This window comes from Marmota flaviventris, chromosome 1 (genome assembly GCF_047511675.1).
Source record: "Marmota flaviventris isolate mMarFla1 chromosome 1, mMarFla1.hap1, whole genome shotgun sequence".
Classification (NCBI taxonomy): domain Eukaryota; kingdom Metazoa; phylum Chordata; class Mammalia; order Rodentia; family Sciuridae; genus Marmota; species Marmota flaviventris.
The window spans coordinates 134,601,392-134,617,642 of NC_092498.1; the positions used below are offsets into that span (position 1 = coordinate 134,601,392).

General features: G+C 58.5%; 1 protein-coding gene across 1 annotated transcript in view; it reads right to left on the reverse strand.

Moving 5' to 3' along the window:
• The window catches only part of LOC114080875 (transmembrane protein 132B), a 322,273-nt gene extending 310,839 nt beyond the window's left edge, over positions 1 to 11,434 (reverse strand). The window contains exon 1 of the mRNA XM_071612063.1: positions 11,368 to 11,434. Within this exon, the coding sequence (XP_071468164.1) occupies positions 11,368 to 11,434 (67 nt within the window). The remainder of the gene's footprint in view (positions 1 to 11,367) is intronic.
• Between the last annotated feature and the right edge of the window lie 4,817 nt (positions 11,435 to 16,251).

The window sequence follows — 16,251 nt, forward strand, 5'->3', positions numbered from 1 at the left end:
TTGGGATGGTCAAACCTCGGGGCTTCAGAGCAGGCAGACGTGGTTTCCCCGAAAGAGAAAGAATGGAAGATCGCCACCATCAGATGACAGGATTTGGATATGAAATGACGTTGGAGAAGACATGAGCAAAAACACACAAATGAGCACCAGGCACGCAGTAGGTGCTCATCAAACACTGGCTGAATGAGAAGAGGACTCACAGCATCTCAAGGGGCAGGGCTGCTCGCCACACTTACAGATGGAAGTGCCCTGGGCCAGAGAAGTTAAGTAACTCATCCACAGGTCACAGAGCCAGGCAGCACCTGAGCACAGCCCTTGGGGTCTGCGGTGGAAAAGTTAGCAGGAGCTGTGCAGCTGCAGAGAAACAGCTAGAATGAAGCAGCCCGCGACGTGAAGCCGGGTGGTCCCGAGCAGCTCATTGTCTGGCTCTGACGCTTGTCTAGAACTTGCAGGAAAAGACGGGGAATGAGAGGAAGGAGGAAGCCCGAAGGACAGCGAGGACCGAGGAAGAAGTTCAGGCCCTTTCCTCCTTCGTGTTACCCTGGGCCACCTGAGGCAGTGGTGTTCTCACCCCTAGGAATGATCTGCCACGACAGGAAAGTTGGTCCCCCAGGAAGACAAGGCCACTTTGGACTATGCCGACCCTCCCAGCCACTTGGCCCCTAAATCTAAAAGAAAACCGCTTAACTGGGCCGGGCGTGGGGGGGGTGGTGGGTGGAAAAGGGAAAAAATATCATATAAAGAAATAAAATTTTCATCATAAATTCCCAGTGCTTTTTAGAGAACCCTCTGCATTAAAAACGTGTGTGTGTGTGTGTGTTTGTGTGTGTTGAAAGCTCAGAGGCACACACTGGAGAACTGGGAGGATGTCCCTGTTGTTCAATGGAAACTTCCAGAACATGAAGAAATACCATGAATCCAAAGGCTGGCACTCCAAGGCCTCTGGGAATCACCCGCCAGAACCAGCGGGCACAGCACTTGGGAAGCACTGGCTGGCCCTACCCTCGAGGACCAGCACCCTGGGCAGGAGGCCTGGATACAGGGGACAGACCACCCCCCTACGGTGCCCTTCTCCACCCCCAGCTGTCGCTGGCTCCCGGTGTCCTGTGACTCCATGCCCTCACATGTCAGCTCTTTCTCTACCACCACTCAGCCACACGCTGGCTGCCCTCAGTGGGGGAGATGCTGGGCTCCCCTCCACCCACCACTGCTCCTTCTGAAGCCTTTCTGCCTTTAGGGTCCCGACCTCAGGACATGGAGGAAATCACCAACACACCTTGTCCACCTGGAGGAGGTCATGTTCTGTGCCCCAGGAGAGGCAGCCACACAGGCTGGGGAAAAGACGGGTGTGGATGTACAAAAAGAAATTTCTGATCCATTTCCAGTAGGAAGAAATACACCACGGGCCGCTGAATGGCTACCTTATGGGAGACCAGGGGATTAAAAGGGAACTCGGACCCATTGGTAGCATTTCTAAAACCACGTTAATGTCTTTGACAGAGATCGTCCTGCATCAGCCAGGCTCCTTGTATTTACCAGAAAAACTCCACCGCCCAGGACCTGGCAGAGTGAGATCACACATTCAAACTCCGTGCAGCCGGGCGCTCACTCTGTTCCCCAGTCAACCCACACCTGCTGAGGCTGTCCCCACAAACCAGACCACAGTGGGGAAACCAGCTGTCCCCAGTCCTTTCTCTCCTTTTTCCTCAGTAGCAGAACCCTGACTTTTAGCAACCTAAAATAAAGACTGAATTTCCCGGGCTCTCTTGCAGCTAGATGGGGCCCTGTGACGAAGCCTAGCCAACGGAGAGTAAGAGAAGCATCATGGACTCGTCCTTAAAAGACAGCTGTGCACATCCTTCCCCCATCTTCATCCGCTCCCCCATCCTGCTACCTGGAATGGAGATGAGATGGTTGTACCTGTGGATGCCATCTTGGACCATGAGGACAAAGACCAGAACCTTGAAATGGTGGAAAGGAGGGAGCACTCCAGGGAACAGAGTCCCCAGAACCATCCTGAACTTGACTTCAGAATCTTATTGATGAGAGAAACCTCATCACAGTTTTGAATCTCCTCACTCCCTCTTGGGCCCAGTCTCAACAGGCATCCCCAGCACCACCCATCCAGGCTCCCCTGTCCCAGGGAGCAGCACCTCTCCTGGGTGACAGAGCTGCAGGCCTCAGAGCCCCCAGACCAGCAGAGTCAGAAGGTCCCCCCAGCCCCAATGGCAGCCAGGAGCCCTGGGAGAGCAGGCTGTCTTCTTTGATATCAGAACTACCTTGGCTACAGCAGCCAGAGCCGCCTGCCTCTGCCTGGCGACCACCCCGCCCCAGCTCTGCAGCCTCACCCCTTCACCCCGCCCCTGGGGTCACCAAGGCTAGCTCCCTGCCTGAGCGCCCCACACCTCACCTCCCCCAGAAGACAACATGCCCAGGTGGCGCAGGCAGCACCCAGCATGGAGAGGAGACAGATGACGTCACCCACTGGGCACAGCCTCTGAAACGGCCCGTGCCTGCTCCAAGGGTGCTATTGCTCCCACGAGCTGTGGACCCCCTGGAAGTGGGGTGGTTGGGCCAGAGAGCAAGTGGCTCCTTCATAGCACATTCTGGATGTCCCACATCTGCTCCAAAGCAACTGCACTCTGTGAGCTCCAGGCATGATCAAGTGTCCCTGGGCTGGGGGCCGCCCAAGGGCAGGCGTTAGCAGGCAGGGTGAGGGCTGCCCTTCACAGGCGGGGAATCTGCTTCCCAGACTCTCCTTTGGGACATAACCCTGTACCAATCCTAGCAGCACAGGTGAGCTTCTGGCTCACAGATGGCCGATCAGACACCCTCTTCCACCGCAGGCCTGTTCCTTCTGAGGGGTCAGCACCCCACCCAAGTTAGTCCAGTACGTCTGAGTCTTCGGTTTCCTGTTGGGACAACTCGGAAAGTGACATGTGACTTCTGCCAGTCAGGGGAAAGGCTGGAGCTGACTGTAGCTGGCTCTGCCACCAAGTAGAGAAAGCCCATCTGAGAACGAAATCAGCACAGGGGAAAAGAGCCAGGAGGTCAAGGGAGAGAGCAGAAGCTCTGAGTGTGAGAATTGAGAGCTCCTGGATCCAGCCAGACCTAAACCTGTTTCCCTCCTGAGCTTCCCAGCTCCAGGGAAGGGTAATTCCCACTCCCGTCCCTGGCAACCAAGAGAATCCAGACTCAAACAATGACATACTCCTGTGTTTGGCCTGTCGTCTCCATGAGTACACCCAAAATCTCAGCATTTAAAGCATCATAAGCCTCAGAGTCAAAGATAAACACAGAGAAGGCTACATTCATCTTTAAAACCATCCAGTAAGAAAAAAAACACCAGATCATGAAAGAGAGCCACTGACTGGAGTCACCTGGAACATAAAATAGCCAGCCAGTGGGTTCCTTGGGTACCAGTTCCCTCCAGCAGAATCCCTCCAAGGGGTCTTCTGAGCTGCGAGCCATGGAGCTTTGCCTGCAGAGCAAAAATAGCTCGCACACACATGTGCTACTATTTTTAAAACGTTACATAAATGCTACTGTAATTACCAAAACCCACGCGTTCAAAAGCATTACTGAATTGATGGCGACTTTCAATCAATATGTTTTTCTTTTTCAACCCAGAGATACCAAACCCACAATTCTTTTCTGTTGGGGAATTGAATAATTTTTTTCTCTTGACATTAGAAAGAGTTCCTTGCCCTTGAACACACTCAAAGTGCTGTAAATGTACATCCACTGAGAAGGCCCCGCCTGACCACTTCAGCCACACTTTGCCTTAAACAGGGCCAGAAGTAGGTAGCTCACTTGAGCTTTGTAGGACAAACACACAATCTCTGTCACAACTGCTCCACCCTGTCAGGGTTGTGCCAGAGCAGCCATGCACACTAGGTAAACAAACAGGCATGATGGTGTTCCAATAAAACTTTATTTACAAACACAAGTAGGGGGGCCAGACACTGTGCATAGAGCACAGTTTGCTAATGCCTGGCTTAAAGGGTGCAGAAAACAACAAGCGACATGTCAGGAGCCAAGGCCAGCACAGGGTCAGAGGGCATTTACACAACTCTAAAACGTCCCTGAAATTGATGGAGGAAATAGAATTTGATCGACACACAACTTTTCGCTACTGCATCTACTAAAGAAAGCGAGGACACCTGCATCAGCCAATGAACAATAAACCGTACCAGAATAATCACATCAACACGGGAAGAGTTGGGTTCTTTCAATGTTAGTGGTTTCAGCAGAAAAAATGAGCACCAGAGTCCAACAGGTCACAAATCAAACCCAGACTCTGCCTGGTGCCAGCGTGACCAGCCCCCGCTCCCTCAGCCATTGTGGTGGTGATGTTGGTAAGGGCCACCTTGACGCAGCACTTAGTGTGCTGGACCCTATGCTAACAAGTGCTCTGTGTCCCTCATGCCACGAGCCCTCCTGACTGACTCTCCTGATGTGCTACCTCCCCGTGTCACAGATGTGAAACTGCAGGTTCAGACGGCCAGACTTCTCCACTGGGCTCTCGGGAGACCTCATGCAAAGCAAAAGCCCAACTCACAGATCAAGTCCTGTTTGTTAATTTCATCATTTAACAGAGATTGATTTGGTCCCAATTCTAAGTACAGTGATAGGCACGTGGTAGGCGCTCAACAAAATGTACTGAGTGAGTCCAAAATGCACTGAGTGCGGCTCAACTTTCCCACTAACCAAACCCAGCATTCCTCCTGTCCTCCCAGCTACCACTGTCACCGCCTAGCCCCTCAGGGTCGCCCTGCTTCTGCTCGCATGGGCCACAGCGTCCTCAACTCAACTGCTCACACCTGCCGACCGCTCCCATCCCAGAGCAAAAGGCAAGTCCTCGCAGGGTCTGGTCCCTGGCACCCCTGGCCCATTTCCACTGCCGTCCCTCCACTCACTCAACCCAGCCTCACTGACCTCTTTCTTCCTCTGTCCCTGCCACATTCTGACCTCAGGGCCTCCACACTGGCTCTTCTTCTGCCTGCAGCACAGCTGCCAGGCCGCCTCCCCCCAAGGTCCTTGTCCAGGCCCACTCACTGATGGCTACTCAATCCCAGCCCCCCGAGGGCACCCCTTCTGCCCCCCTGCACCACGCTCCCCCTCAGGGCTTCCTGCCCTCAGCTGCCTGTGGCTCGGGGTCTGCCACCTACATGCCAACCCCCAGGACAGGATCTCCACCCTCCTGCCTCTGTCCCATCACCAACCCCGAGAACACTGCCCTCCCAGCCAGGCGTAGACATGACAAGGACAGACGAGCAGGGTGAGAGGGATGGAGACGGGTCCAAGGAAGGAGACCAGCAGGGGCCAGAGGATGGGGAAACTGAGTCCCGGGGAGGCCGAGAACCCCCAACCTGGACTCTGATATCCACGGCTCCCAGCAACACACAGGAGAAGTCTGCAGGCAGATAGGGGCCTGAGGCACTGGGTCCCTCGCGGGCCTGGAGGAGCCCCAACTCCCTGCCACCCAGAAAAAACACTGTTGGCAAAATAATCTTTCCCACCCACACCATGCTGCCCCCCAGCCCTCCCCACTCGGCATGCCATGGGGATGAAGCGGCTGTAAGAGCGGTGGCCTCCTCTGTCCTCGTTTCCCACAGCCCCCCCCCACAGCGCCCACTCCCCACTGCCCTGGCCTCTTGGCACACCCAGCAACCCGCAGCAGCAGATGGCACAGGACAGAGGGGACACCCCTGGAGGCAGGATGAGCAAGGAGTCCTCTGCCCAGCGTGGCGGACAGGAAACAAAGGCAGCGAGGGACGCAGGCCACTGCAGGGCTGCATCCCGCGGGCGGCTAGGGAGGCTCCAGAGTCACCCTGCGTTTTCTCGTGCCTGTTGGCTGCGGTGCATTCAGAGCCCGGGCGGGAGGCACTCGGAGCACTGAGCAGTCGCTGCAACGCTGCTGGCTGTCTCACCTCCAGGACCCGGATTCCACAGCCACTAGGAGCTGGTGCCCCCAACGGGTTAATTCAGGCTAGCACCACAAGATGCCGCTCAGAAGCACGGCGGAGCTGGACACTCCACCACCTCAGTAATAAAATCCGGCAAATCAAATTGCACTCTATCGATTTTTTATGTAACTATTTTGGGGCCGAAACACAAGGAGAGGGTATTGATCAGCTAAGGAGTCCAGTGTCGGGGACTTCAGCTCGCAGCACCCCAGGGGCGGAATGGGTGATGCAGCAGAGACCAGGGACTGGAATTCAAGTACAAGGGACCCAAGCATCCCTCTCTCCTTCCCCCAGCAGAGAATGGCCATTGAGAGTCTGGTTGCCCCAAGGGAAGACACAAACTCCAGCACCCCATGGAGCAAGGGGTGACAGCCTGCTTGACCCTCCCTGCAGCCCCGCACTCAAGCATGTGCCTGCTCTGTGGCCGTCTCAGCCCACAGGATGGCAGCACCTAGGCACAGGGCGTGTGTCCTCTGTCCCCCCAGAGTCCTGAGTGCTCAGGGCTCATTCCTATGTGACTGTTGGAAAGATAGACAGACGGGGACAGATGCACTGGCTGGCGGCTGGCGTGTTCGCCCTGCACCAGACACTGTGCAGAGAGACTTTCAAAGACTCACACTCTTCTGCCTGGAAGACTCCCCCAGGATGGCACCTTCTGGTTACTTAGGTCTCAGAGAAGAAAACTGCCACCTCCTCCAAGAAGTCTTCCCAGAATGCCCACCCAGCCACATCCCATCTTATCACCACACCTCGACAAGGAGAAGCTCAAACGAACATCTGGGGTTTCCCTCTGGTATGTCTGGGGGCTGCTTGCCTGTCCCCACCACTGCCCAAGCTGCCCTGGAGTACAAGCCCCAAGGTCACACGCTCCAAGCTGAGGGCAGGGAAACTGAGGCAAGGTTCCAGGACAAGAAGGTGCCCTCAGGTGTTCTGGGGAGGAGCCACTACCCCGCCACTCATGGGTTGAGGGTTCCTCTGAGCCTCAGCCTCCCCAGCTGGACACACCCCAACCCCTAACCTCAACAGCTGCCCAATAACCTTGAAATCCCAGAGGGCCTATTTTACAGGTGGGGAAACTGAGTCTCAGAGAGGTCAAGGGGTGAGGCCAATACTGCCCAGATCTCCCAATTGCTTGAGAGAAGCCAAAAATCTGGATCCCAATATTGATCCCAATTTTTAAATACCAGTAACTGCCAAGAGAAATTTGATGGCCAGATATCCCCAAGGAGAACCAGTGGCCTCTGTGGACGAGCCCTCCACATCCGCTCAGTCTCCCCAGCACCCAGCGCTCCCTGGCAAAGTGGCCCAAGCTCTTGACTGAAGAGGTGGGATGTGGAAGGGTCAAAGGTCCCCTGTTCACATCCACAGTGGCTGTGTGACCTTGCGTAAGTGACATCACTTCTCTGGGCCTCAGTGTCCTCAGCTGTAAAATGGGACAAACAGAAGTTCCTACCCATAAGGATATCAAAGACTCCGAGAGCTCAAGTCTGGGGAGGGCTGGGAACAGGCCATGAGCAGGTAGTTCTTGTGACATTACTAATTCTGGGGCATACCGAAGAGCAAAAACTAGGTCCTGACACCAAAAGGAAGGAGGGGGAATTCTCCCTGACAACCTCTCGCCCTTTAATGGACCCTCTAATCCCTCGAGGGCACGGAATTCTAAAGGAGCCCGGTTGCCTGCAGAGTGCCCTCCAATCTGTTTGATTCCTCAGCTCTGAACCTCTGCTCGGTTAGGAGATTCACCTGCTGCAGAGACATAGTTAGGGGGCAGGAAGGGTGGGCACAGCAAGAGAGCTTAGGAACCACCTGCAACCGAAGAGTGACCGGCCCATGCAGAGGCCAGTCCTGGCCTTTCTGCAAAAGCTATGTGAGGTGGCAGATAAGGAATCCTGGCTGTGCCCGACCCCAGGCGTGTGACTGGCCTTCCCTCTACACATCACCTGTAAGTGCAGATAATGAGTGTCCCCCCGAATGCCAGGGGCACCACTGTGTCCATGTAAGGGCCCCCGGGGCCCCTCCAGCACAGACTGCAGAGGACTGGGGGAGCAGCACCCTCGCCCCATCAGCTCCGCCATGGTGGTGACGGCCTGCTCCCCGGCCGACTGGTTGACATTTGCCATCTTGGCAGTGCCAAACAGCTGGCATTCCGTGACCTTGGGCCCCTTCGGTGGAGTCCCGGGCCCCTGAAGATGGCTCAGAACTCCTTTACCCAAAGGGGCAGGGGAGGGGTGAGGAAGGCCCAGGCAAGGAGTGGAGAAGAGGAGTTGGAGTGAGGCAAGAATCCGGACCTGAATCCTGGCCAGTCCACTGTGTGGCGCCAAGCATGGCACTGCCCCTTCCTGTCCCCTGTCTCCCCTGTGTCCCCAACACCTTCTTGCCCCTAAAGGTCCACCACTCTGCTGCATGGTCACCCAGCGCTCCTGTGGCACCAGCTGCCTCCATCTCCCCTCGTGCAGTGGGCAGTGCACTTGCCCAGTCCCGTAGCCTGAAGGGAAATGGACCCTCTCCATCCCCGGCCATCTCCATTCAAACCTAGACCGGGAGAGAAGAAAGGAGCCACCCAACCGCATAGAAGTGGGGGCTCATCTGGGAATGGGGCTCCTGAAGGGCCTCGCTGGCCCAGAGACCACCCTCCCGGACTCCAAGCCAACAGGCGAGGGGTTTCTCTTTGTCCCCTGGATCATGGCAACCACGGGGCTTTGTTGGCGCCGAGCAGCGGATCTCAAGCAGGAGCCGCACGCCTCCCGGTTCCTGCATCCGGTGGGGGGGGGGGGGAGGCATGAAGTGATTTACTCTGGGAACCTCCACTGTGCCACCCTTAAATCACTGGGGGAGGTGACAGCATTTGCATACCACTTGCCACCTCCTCCCGGTCCCACCTCTCCGTAGAGCAGCCACGCACGGGCAGACCCCCCTTCCAAAACACCACCACAGTGAAGGAACATTTTGCTTGCCACACCAAGGTGCCAGCAGTGCCTCTGCCCTGCAAGCCAGCGGCCCACTCACAGGGCCCCTCTGCCAGGGGCGTGCTCCACCCACCCGATTGCACAGACCCCAGCATAATGGGTTGGGCATAATGGGTCAATGAAGCAAGGCACCTCATTTTCCCCAGCAGGGATGTGACCATGCCGCTAATTTGCAAAGCCACAGCAGGCACAAAAGTGGCTTGAATAATGGGGCCCCCTGGTCGCTAAGCTGGGGGATTTGTGCTGACTCTACCCAAGCGCAGCTCCATATGCTTCAGTGCTCGGAGGCTGAAAGCAGCCAGTCCACCCACCACGCTCTTTACCATGGCAGCTACCCACGCAGGAAGGGGCAAAGGCACAGCCGTGCGCCAGGGAGCGCGCCCTTGCCGCTGAGCTCCCCCAGCCCCTCTCCTGGAGCCGCAGCCGGCCCCTCGGAGACATCTGAAAAACCCACCCAGCTCCAAGGAAGCTCTGGTTAATTCCTCTGAACCAAGTGTAGGCAGCTAGGTATCTTTCAGGAATTTCAGCCTTGGTTTTTGAGCTAGTACTAAATATAGAGTTCTCAAACTGTCGTCTCTTTATGTCCCTGGTGGGAACATAAAGACTTACATGCGCGTCCAAGAACCTCAGTGGCACAGCGACTCTGCCCCAGTGGCATTTGCCTGACCAAGGTGTCCAGCTGAGACCCTGGGGGAGGGCAGAGGGCAGCAGGGCCTGGGGCAGGCTGGCAGCAGCTCTCAGGGAAGGGGCCCCTTCCCCCCCAAAAGCAGGCCTCCAGGGCCAGGCGCAGGCTCTCCCGCTGCTGGGGGAGGGACGGGACCAGCACGTTCTCCTACAAAGCATCAGGCAGGCAGTGTCTCTGAGAGGTTTCCGAGAGTCACTTCCGAGCACATCCAGGCAAATGCTGACCCCCGTGGAGAAACAAAATAGTGACAAAACTGCAATTTTCAAGTCTGAGGGACTGTGCACTTTTGGAAACAGGTCCCAGGGCTTCCGCTGAGAGGAAGCAGCCCAACCCCAGTAGCAGACCCTCTCATGTGCCACAGAGGAACCCCCACAGCAAAAGGGCTCCTGCAGCTGCTCATTAGGCAAGCTGTTGAAGATCCATTCACGGGGAGCCCAAGGCCACCCTGTGGACCCAGCCAAAGCCAGTGCCTGGTGTCTCTCAGGGAAGGTTTCCCAAGCTGAAGGTCTTATTAAATATTTGGGGTCACTTAAGGGCATCTGGAGGGAAGACAATATTTACTTTTGCCATGCAAATGCATCACACACCAAGTTGGCATGCAGATATGCTCCCAACTGCAACCTCACCAAGACAGTTGAAACTGGAAAGTTAAAGTTGTATTTTTCTACTGTGTTCTGCCGGCTGTGGGGTCTGTTTGTTAAGCAAATGGGGAGAGATTTTTCTAAGGGAAGAGCTACCTGCTCCCAAATCATGGGTTCGTATTTTAAAAGGTCTAGAAAATTGAGCTCCCAGACGCACATGAATGTCGCTCGTGACTACTCCTGTTCATCCCAGCCTTGGAGACGTTCTCCCCTGCTCGGGTGGGGGGAGGGGAAGCACCGTCACTTCAGGACAAGCTTCCCCTGGAACCAACATGCAGCCACACCGAGGTGGTAGAAAGCTTTCCAAACTCCAGCCAAGACAGAAAATACCTGACTATTTTGCCTTCGCCACTCACTGTGTTTTGGCGACAGCTGCGCCGGTGCCGGCGGGGAGCCCAGCTCGCTAGTACCCGGGCAGTGGCTCTGAACATCACCACATTCCAGGCGGCCCTGAGCGCGCTGGGGGCCGCTTGGCCACTGCTACCCTCTCTCGCCCGCCTTGGGGTCAGGGCGCTAGGACAACCCACGTTTTCAGGAAGCAAGCAGCCGCTGGCCCTTGGCTAGAGGAGGCTACTTGGGGAGGGGGTACCTTTGAGGAAAATGAAAACAGAGGAGCGCGACGGGGCGCGGGGAGGGGCTGCGGACAGCCAGACAGCGCAGGCTGAGACTGCCTCAAGGCCCCGCAGGTGTCCTGGGAACGCACGGACCGTGCTACCTTGGGCAGCGGGCAGCTGGGAGAAGAGCTCCATGGACCCCTGCAACAGCTAAACCCCCGCCTGAACCTGGACGTGGGGGGTGTCCCCCGGCAGGGCAGGGAGGGGGCTAGATTGCTGAGGCGCGCCCCCACCCGCCTCCAGAGGCTGAGCGCATCCCGTCTGTTGCCCCCGTGCGCCCGGAATGGATCCGCAGGAAAGCTGGAGGTTTAGAGAGGGAGGCTGGCGGGTTCTCGCGCTGGGGCCCCTGCGCTCCCAGGGTCTCCCCAGATCGGAGCAAGTCCCGGAGACCGAAGCTGCCAAGGACTTGAGAAACGAAAGCTGCCACCCCGTTTAGGAGCCAACTTTGTGCGCGGCGGCCGGGGTCGGGGATGGGGTCCCGGGACGCGTTACCTGGGCACCGGAGCGCAGTCAGCGCCAGCAGGAGCCCGAGCGGCGGCGCCCGGCCCGGGGGCGGCATGGTCCTCTGCGCGCGGTGGGCGCGGCGCGGGGCTGCTCCTCTCGCGCCCGGCCCGGCCCGCGGCTCCCGGGAGCAGCCCCGGCGGCTACGCCCGGGCGCCGGGCATGGCTCGCTCCCAGCGCGCTGCTCCTCCCCAGACGCAGGCGCCGGGGCTGGCGGCGTCTCCTCCGCTGAGCCTCCGCGCTCTCCCGGGCTCGGCCGTGCGCGGCTGGCGAGCTGGGGCTGCCGGGCTCAGCGCCGCGCGCCCTTGCCTGCTGCCCCGCACTTGGCCCGAGTTGCTCGGCCCCCGCCACCGCCGCCGCCGCGGCTCCTGCGCCCCAGCGCCCGTCCCATCCCGGTCGCGCCGCCGCCGCCGCCGCCGCCGCCGCCGCCTCTGCCAGCGCCAGCTGCCGGCCGCCCCTCGAGCCAGCGCGAGAGTGAGCGAGCGAGCGAGCGAGCGAGCGAACGAGCGAGCCCGGGAGGAGGGGGAGGCGGGCGAGGGAGGGGCCGGGAGGCGGGGGGAGGGGCCGCCGCCCGGGGGACGGGGCACCAGGCGGCCGCCCAGCCGATAGGCGGCGGGACGTGCCACTCCTCGGCGTCCCCGGGGGCGGGCGCCTGGCGGCGGAGGCCTGGGGAGACCCGAGCCGGGGTCTGGGGCGTTTGCGGGGGCCGCGGACCGCGGGAGGGGTTCGGAGTGCGGAGAAGGGGGTCCTCAGGTAGATCCTGGCGTGTTAGGGGTGTAGTGATGGGCGGTCCCAAGGTCGAGGTCGGCCAGGGGGCTAAGGGAGGGCCCTCGGAATGGGGTAGCGACGTCTGGAGAGGAGGTGTCTGCGGGGGACAGACAGCGCGAGGCTGAGCGCAGACTAGAGGTCCCGTGATACATCTGGCTCAACTTGGGGGTGCCCGCGGAGGAGGGGGAGGGCATGCCCCGGGAGTGGGGGCGACGTGAGGAGTGTCTGCAAGCTCTGGGACCCGGGCGGGAGAGGGGTGCGCAGGCTGGGCGCGGTCAAGGATCCTGGAACAGATAGAAGGCGTCTGGGGGATGTCTAGGGTGCGAAGCTGGAACTCTTGTTTAATGCAGAAGGTGCCTCCCCGTGTCTCACAGGCCTGAGGAGCACAGAGGCGAAGGCCGGGAGTTCTCTCCTGGAAAGGGGACATTCCTGATGCTCCGCCGACCAGTTCCCAACGCAGGGTCCGACGGTGCCCGGTGGTTAGATTCTTCCAGGCCATGGGAAGGGCCACAGCCAGAGTGGGGAGGGAGGTGACAAGTCACAGGGGAAGCAGAAACCACTAGTCCTCCTTTGCGAAAGACCCCCAACCTAAGCCAGCCAAGAGGGGAAACAGTGAGTTCATGGGGCTGGGAACAGTGGGGGCTTCTACAGTATCCCCCCATGCCTGGAAAGTTCCTGGGCCCACCTGGTGGAGTCCTTGCCCCACCCCAACCCCATAATAAGAGATGCTAGCTCCAGTGTCTCGGTTTGCCATGAAAAGTGGGTCAAACTTTGCAAACAGTCAATGAGGGCGGTGGAGAGGCCTGGGGAAGTCTAGAGCCTTGGAGGAGAACCCCTGTTCTTCCACTCCCTCCATGTGCAGCCTGGGGCAAGCCGGCCCCCCTGAGCCTCAGTTTCCCTGTCCCTGACAGTGTTCACCTAGTGTCCCCAGTAACGCAGACAAAGCCCCAACCTAGGAAATAAGTGCCCGTGTGAAGGTATCTGCTGTCGACATTATCATTCTCATTATGGCCATTATTATTATGTATCCGACTTTCCTCCACTGAGCCCAGAGCTCACATCAGAAGAACAATCCTCTCCCCCTCCCAGCTGGTGAGGGGGATGGAGAGGGACCGGGCACCTGCTTCATTAGTACAGACAGGCTCATTAGCAGAGGCAGCATCAGCTCTTCCTAGATAAAAGAAAGAAGGAAGAGCCCAGGGCAGGTGGCCAGTCTCCAGCCCAGGTTAATTAGGAGACATAAAGGGACTTTCCTGTTGCTGCTAACAGGCTTCCTTCCCAAGGAGCCAACACCCTGGCCAAGCCCCTCTAGGCTCCCTGGCAGTCCCCGGAGTGGCTGGAGAATGTGACTGGAGGTCTCCCTGCAGTCGTGAAGAGCCCTCTCTCCCCTCCCTGCGACTGTTTCCCCAGCCAGGAGGATGGTCCTGGAGACGCTGTCCAGCCTCTCTTGGGGTCCCCAGCCACCTCCCATCTCTCCCACTCATGCATAAGAATGTGCAGAGTTGAGCACCTACTGTGTGCCTGGAAACAGAAATAAATGGAGGGCCTTTCCCCTGGGGGAGTCTCTGATGGGGGCAACTAATCACATGGCCACACAAAACAGGAGAGAGCCTCAGCAGGGAAAGACCAGGGTGCCTACGCCCAGGGACACCATGTGCTTGACTAGGATGGTGAGTGTTGGGGATCTGTGACCAGAGACGAGTCCAGAGGTTCTTCTGTGGGGTGTGTGTTGAGATCAGGCACAAATCGTCCAACAAGACACAAACCTGGGGTCATACCGTCCAGGGGTTGGCCCAGAGCCACCCCATCCCACCTCACAGAGCCACCCTGCTTCTCCAGGGCAGAGCTGCGGTTGGGATATGCCTTCCTCCAGCTAGTGGTGCTGAGTGACCTGGACACTAAGGAGAGGAGGGTGGCTTTTCCATGCCCCAGCTGTGTGACTTTAGACAAGCCTCTAACCCTCTCTGAGCTGGTGTGTGGAGCAGCCCCAGCCCATCTTGTCGTTGGGGGAGGGTTTCTGCATATTAACCAGGACCGTGTGCCTAAATCTGTAATAGGTTTGTCCCTGGAGTCATGGGGGTGGGGATCTTCCCGGATTCTGAAGGACTCTGGGAAGGCTAGGGACTGGCAATAGTGACTACGAGGCACCCCTACCCCTCGCTGAATACCCAGAATTTCTCTCTCTCTCTCACGCACACACACACACACACACACCCCTGCCTGCTGACTTTACAGTCTGGGGCAGAAGCAGAAGGATCGCACAACCCCGAGTCTCCCCCTGTGCAGACGGGGAAACTGAGGCTGGTTCCGAAAGCGCGGGGAGCCGGAGCCCGGGCCCAGCGGCTCGCGCCCCGCCACCCCTACGAAGCAGGCGTCTGCCCAGCGGCTCCCTCGGGCGCTGCCCATCCTCCACCCGCCCGGCTCGGCCCACGCACCCGCCAGGCTGTAGCGAAGAGCAACAGTGCCATCTCGTGGCTGCAGCCGGCACTGCAGGCCCGACCGGGGCCACAGGAGGAAGCGCAGCCCGCGGCCCAGACCGGGCGCCTGCCCACCTGCGCGACCCGCCGCGAAGCGACCCCTCCGCCTCTGCACCGCCAACGTGAGCAACGGCAGGCGGCCGCCGCGTCGGGACCCACCGGTTGCGACTTGTCCTGCAGAGACTGAGGTTCCATTTTCCGTTGCAAATACTGCTGCGGAGCAGGAGCCCGCGGGCGCCCCCGCCCGGAACGGCACGGGACTGACTGTCGCCTTGTACCGCCGGGAGGGGCCGGGAGGGGCCGCACGAGCAGGAAGGCCAGGGCCCAGCGCGTCCAGAGACCAGGCCCTGGCCTGTGGCAGGGGAGGGGACCTCTTCTGAGGGCCGTGTCACTCTGTCCCCGCCCCTGCTTTATTCTTCCGATGAGGGCTCCTCCTGCGGTCTGCTTCCCTGGACCCGCAGCCCCGTCTTACTCATCAAGTAGCTGGTGACAGTAGGCAGGACGTCGGGGGTGCCTGTCACAAAGGAAGCCCTGCAAATGTGGGCTGCAAGGAGGGGGATGGAGGGGTGGCACTGGGCCTGGATAAACCTGTGAAACTGAGCCCAGAGGGGACCAGTGCCCTTCCAGGCCAACCCCAGAGCGGGAGCCCAGGGAGGAAGGGCCTGGCTGGAACAGCTGCTGCAGGCTCCCTGGGTGTCACCGGGCACTGGCCTGCCGGGACACAGGGGTGCACTCCCTGCCGGGTGGGACTTCCCAGCATATTTCGAATCTGCTGGAAACCACGGGACTAATGAATAACTGGCAGTGCCCCAGCCCAGACACCTCCCCGTGCCTAGCATGGATGGCTTCCTGGGGTGGCACGAGGCATGCAGGCGCGATGTCCATTCTGACCATTTTAAAGTACACCATTCGACACTCATACTGCTGTGTGACTGTCACCACTACCTCCTTTATCCCGGACAGAAAACTAGTCCCACTCACTCCCTCAGCCCCTGGCACCCACCAACTGCTGGACTCCAGCATCAGCAGACCCACAAGATGTGTCCTTCTGTGTCTGGCTGTCACTCACTCATCTTCAAGGCTTGTCCCACTGTGGCAGGTGTCACTGCATCTTTCCTTTTTGTGGCTGTGTAGTACTCCATTGTGAACACAGCACATTTGTTCTCTGTTCTCTGCTGGTGGATGTTTTTTGGAAGGGCTGCTATAGACATTTGCATACAAGTTTTTGCCCAAACTCCAATTATTTGGGGTTTGCCAAGTGCAACTGGAACCCCACTCTGGGAACAGGGGACTGAATCAGTCAGTCACATTCCCGGAAGCCAGGGACTTTTCTGGAGGAAGCATGTGACCTGGTTCTAACCAATGAGAAGCAAAAGGCAGCTGCCGTCCATGAACAACTGAGAGAGCCAAAGGCCCTTTGTGCTTTCCACCGGCTTCCTTCCTAGCAGCTTGTGGAGTGCAGGTGTGATGGGAAGCACTCTGGCAGCCTCATGACCATGAGGCACCACAGTGTCCACCAGCAGCTACAGGTAGCAAAGGAGAAAGAGATCCTGGCAACATCCTGAGGTGCTCTGTCACCCCGTGAGTGCTCCAAGGCACCCACTCACTGAGGTGATAAATAGCATCATTT